The sequence below is a fragment of the Narcine bancroftii genome, chromosome 5, assembly GCF_036971445.1.
Source record: "Narcine bancroftii isolate sNarBan1 chromosome 5, sNarBan1.hap1, whole genome shotgun sequence".
NCBI lineage: Eukaryota > Metazoa > Chordata > Chondrichthyes > Torpediniformes > Narcinidae > Narcine > Narcine bancroftii.
Window position 1 is genome coordinate 228081174 of NC_091473.1, and position 5105 is coordinate 228086278.

Genomic DNA, 5105 nt, shown 5'->3' on the forward strand with positions numbered 1-5105 from the left:
AATTTCACGTTTGTTACATTTAAATGTAGTATTTCGTGACAATAATGGAACCTTCACATGCATTCAAATGTGATAGCATGTGCTGACAAACATTGCTGTTTCTGGGTGTACTTGCCTTATTATCAATGGACAACAAATATTTTCAAAAGGTTTGCTTCCTGAAAAAAATTGAGAATTATGATAGGCAACTTCGAGCTGGACACAAAGATAATTTCAGATTTGCTTTATCACATAAGAAGTTGGAGAAACATTAAATTAACTTTTATTGAATTCTGCATGTTTTCTTTGGCTTGGCTTCACGGACGAAGATTTATGGAGGGGATTGTCCACGTCTGCTGCAGGCTCGTTGATGACTGACAAGTCCGATGCGGGACAGGCAGGCACGGTTGCAGCAGTTGCAAGGGAAAATTGGTGGGTTGGGGTTGGGTGTTGGGTTTTTCCTCCTTTGTCTTTTGTCAGTGAGGTGGGCTCTGCGGTCTTCTTCAAAGGAGCTTGCTGCCCACCGAACTGTGAGGCGCCAAGATGCACGGTTGGAGGCAATACAACCAAAGTCGACTTTTACAACCAAAGTCGAGCTCTTTGTGTCTTTGAGCCTTAAGCATATACTCACCACAAATGAAGCAATGTATCACAACTGTTGCAACATTGACGATACATTTCTCCTGTATGGAATCTTCTGGAAGACAATAAGGGTTAAGTATACTGACTATGCTGTTGCCTGAAGAACACGTGCAACAATATAGATTTAATCTATATCAATGTAATGCACAGCATCTGCATGAGTGAGCTGCTTTTATAGCCGGTCTGCATCTATCCAACTAAGCATGCCCAGGCCTAAGACATTTGCATAGCACCTGGATGAATGCCTGTCGAGGCATCCTTTGACTGATCAAACAGCTTGCTTTCTGAGCAATATACTAGTAGAATTAAAATATGACACAAAATCACAAAAATTGTATCTTTTAAAAAAAAGGCTACAGGATTGGATCATCTGAAGCTGATTTTCGTGATCAGAAGCCAAAAATCCATAAAATATATCCAAAAGTGTTCAAGAAGTAAAATCTTCGTGTTCTATGTGGATCACATATTTGCGCTTGCACTTACATTGCCTGCACCTTTAAGTTTGTCAATGCTTCTGCATTTGTGTCTGCATAATTATCAGACGATAACCACGATCTTTTCATTTCCCACAAAACTTTGCCAAATTCCACTGTGATACAATACTGTGAATAATTTTGAAATGCTATTTGGAGAAATGCAAATGCAAAAATCCTCTGCTGACTCCTTTCGTAAACACAGGTAGAGTGAAAATGAAATGCTTTGGTGTTTGAGCCTTAACCCTTCAAATACAACCTTTAACAAAATTAAAATTATTCACCATTGTTAAAATTATTCCAAAGCATTTCTGAAGTTTTGTAGCTTTCAAAAGCTACAAAAGCTAGTGTACAGTGCATAGTACAGCCACAAAGTTTAGTGTTGCAGTGTCCAAAGAATGTGAATGAAACCTGCACTAATTTTGGCTGCAAATGCAATAGATGCCACCCACCACATATCAACTCAAATTTTTCATCATGCAAGTTTAGGATGAGAAAGAGAACCAAATATCTGCTGCAGAACAATTGCTTCACAGCAGTGGACATGCCACCAGGCCAGATGATACAATATTATGCAGATTTTAATGACAAACACATTGAACAGACAGAAGACCTTAAATGCTCATTAATGACCACGTTATTTCACCCAATTTTGTTTTGTCCGTTGCCCTTTATCTGCTATCGAGATTAACTTGTTTCTCTTTTTCTCCATTCTGAGGAAGGTTCTTTGACCTGAAGCATTATCTGGCAGATTATCCCCTACCTCCTAAGATTATCAACATTTTCTATTTCAGATTGACAGTGTGAGCAGGCTTTTTTTTTTAAACTTCCATATTTTACAACTCAAATGTGGAAGAGTCAGTAGTATTTGAATAAACCATCTGACTTTTTTTTTAAAAATGGAATGATGTCATTAGAGTGCAGTTGTTCAATTGGAGAGCCACCGCCTCACAGGTTCATCAAGTGGGCTTCAACTTTCACTTCCCGTGTTTCCTGCATGGAGATTGCATGCTCTCCTGAGTGCGCTGGTTTCTGCGACTCGGGTGGGCGGGGGAGACGCCAGCGCGACTCGGGTGGGCGGGGGAGACGCCAGCGCGACTCGGGTGGGCGGGGGAGACGCCAGCGCGACTCGGGTGGGCGGGGGAGACGCCAGCGCGACTCGGCTGGGCGGGGGAGACGCCAGCGCGACTCGGCTGGGCGGGGGAGACGCCAGCGCGACTCGGCTGGGCGGGGGAGACGCCAGCGCGACTCGGCTGGGCGGGGGAGACGCCAGCGCGACTCGGCTGGGCGGGGGAGACGCCAGCGCGACTCGGCTGGGCGGGGGAGACGCCAGCGCGACTCGGCTGGGCGGGGGAGACGCCAGCGCGACTCGGCTGGGCGGGGGAGACGCCAGCGCGACTCGGCTGGGCGGGGGAGACGCCAGCGCGACTCGGCTGGGCGGGGGAGACGCCAGCGCGACTCGGCTGGGCGGGGGAGACGCCAGCGCGACTCGGCTGGGCGGGGGAGACGCCAGCGCGACTCGGCTGGGCGGGGGAGACGCCAGCGCGACTCGGCTGGGCGGGGGAGACGCCAGCGCGACTCGGCTGGGCGGGGGAGACGCCAGCGCGACTCGGCTGGGCGGGGGAGACGCCAGCGCGACTCGGCTGGGCGGGGGAGACGCCAGCGCGACTCGGCTGGGCGGGGGAGACGCCAGCGCGACTCGGCTGGGCGGGGGAGACGCCAGCGCGACTCGGCTGGGCGGGGGAGACGCCAGCGCGACTCGGCTGGGCGGGGGAGACGCCAGCGCGACTCGGCTGGGCGGGGGAGACGCCAGCGCGACTCGGCTGGGCGGGGGAGACGCCAGCGCGACTCGGCTGGGCGGGGGAGACGCCAGCGCGACTCGGCTGGGCGGGGGAGACGCCAGCGCGACTCGGCTGGGCGGGGGAGACGCCAGCGCGACTCGGCTGGGCGGGGGAGACGCCAGCGCGACTCGGCTGGGCGGGGGAGACGCCAGCGCGACTCGGCTGGGCGGGGGAGACGCCAGCGCGACTCGGCTGGGCGGGGGAGACGCCAGCGCGACTCGGCTGGGCGGGGGAGACGCCAGCGCGACTCGGCTGGGCGGGGGAGACGCCAGCGCGACTCGGCTGGGCGGGGGAGACGCCAGCGCGACTCGGCTGGGCGGGGGAGACGCCAGCGCGACTCGGCTGGGCGGGGGAGACGCCAGCGCGACTCGGCTGGGCGGGGGAGACGCCAGCGCGACTCGGCTGGGCGGGGGAGACGCCAGCGCGACTCGGCTGGGCGGGGGAGACGCCAGCGCGACTCGGCTGGGCGGGGGAGACGCCAGCGCGACTCGGCTGGGCGGGGGAGACGCCAGCGCGACTCGGCTGGGCGGGGGAGACGCCAGCGCGACTCGGCTGGGCGGGGGAGACGCCAGCGCGACTCGGCTGGGCGGGGGAGACGCCAGCGCGACTCGGCTGGGCGGGGGAGACGCCAGCGCGACTCGGCTGGGCGGGGGAGACGCCAGCGCGACTCGGCTGGGCGGGGGAGACGCCAGCGCGACTCGGCTGGGCGGGGGAGACGCCAGCGCGACTCGGCTGGGCGGGGAGACGCCAGCGCGACTCGGCTGGGCGGGGGAGACGCCAGCGCGACTCGGCTGGGCGGGGGAGACGCCAGCGCGACTCAAATGGGAGGAGAGAGACGCCAGCTCGATAGGAAAGGGGTGAATACGGCAGCATAATTCAGTCGAGCTTAAATCTGGGGCAATTGACTTTTATTCTGAAAACCGGAAAAATCTGAAATTCGGAACACACTGTCCCCCAAGGGTTCCAGATAAAGGATTGTGTACCTGTAATACATTTTAACAACAATTGAGAACTATGGTTCAAATTATAAAATGATGAAATAATCGTAATAAATAAAATGAAAACAAATAAATAATGTAATGGACAATTCAAAAGAAAAACTTTATTGCATTTGCAGCACAACAATTGATAATGTCATAGAATCATAAAAGAAGCAATGAAGTCCTAACAATGAGACATTGATGAACGAGAACTAGAATGGCAGATGCTGGAATATTGAGCAAACGGGTCAAGAGGAACTTAGCAGGTCAGACAGCAATCTTGCTAAATCACAGAACACCGCACCTCAGCAGGTGATAATCCAACTGAGTTGCTAACATGAGGAAGATTCTAGGCACAATTGAGTTTTGTTTTATCTCATCATCAGGGAAGAATAGAAAAGGGATAGTTGAGAGGCGGAATGATGAATCTTGCACTAAACTGCATCTGCGAATATTTATAATTGGTGACGCTGCTGGTAAGGCAATGCTGCCGCGGGCCCAGGAGAGCTGGGAGCAGAGAGACATCACTGCTCCACAGGTTCCTTCTGCCTGGTTAAGATAAATGACAGCTTCGTACAGCTTTAACCAGTCAATTAGAGGGCATCTTGGTCTGTGCCCAAGATGACAGCATCCGTGCTGGGCAGCATACCACAAGGGGTTGCAGACTCTGGAGGAGCAGGGATCTGGGCAGAGAATCAGAAATGGGAGTATACTCCCAATTGAGAAGAGGAAGCCCACAGGCCCAAGCTTACAACATCTCCATCGCTAACCCCCGTCCCCACTGACCAGGTGCTGAAGCCACTGTCGCCTCCACCGGTGACCCAAACTGCAAACATACTGTAGTCCGCGACACCTCTATCGACCAAGGTCCCATTCCTGACCAACACCATTGCAGCACCCATGCCAACTTCATCACCAGTTCCCACACCAACTTCAGCAAGAGAGAGCAGAGGGGGAAGAGATGCAGTTTAAATTTATAAAATGAGGCCAGCCTTGTGCCAAAAGAAATCAGAGTCTCATTGGTTGAAAATGGAGTCTTGAGGCCCGATGACTGTACTGACATCAAGCCTCAAGACACCATTTTGTTTTGTTAGCATTGAGGCAACTGTTTAGAAACACAGGTTTAAAAAGTGATTACAATTTAAATTAAATAAAAAGTTATTACAAGTTTTAGTTATTACTATCCATTT

At 53.0% G+C, this 5105-nt stretch overlaps 1 protein-coding gene across 1 annotated transcript; it reads right to left on the reverse strand.

The window, feature by feature from the left end:
* Positions 1 to 2064: 2064 nt before the first annotated feature.
* On the reverse strand, positions 2065 to 4817 carry LOC138765541 (uncharacterized). Its single transcript, XM_069942572.1, has 2 exons — positions 4668 to 4817; positions 2065 to 3777 (listed from the first exon to the last, which is right to left on the reverse strand). Exons 1-2 carry the CDS (start codon positions 4815 to 4817, stop codon positions 2065 to 2067), a joined length of 1863 nt encoding a protein of 620 aa, XP_069798673.1.
* Positions 4818 to 5105: the final 288 nt, after the last annotated feature.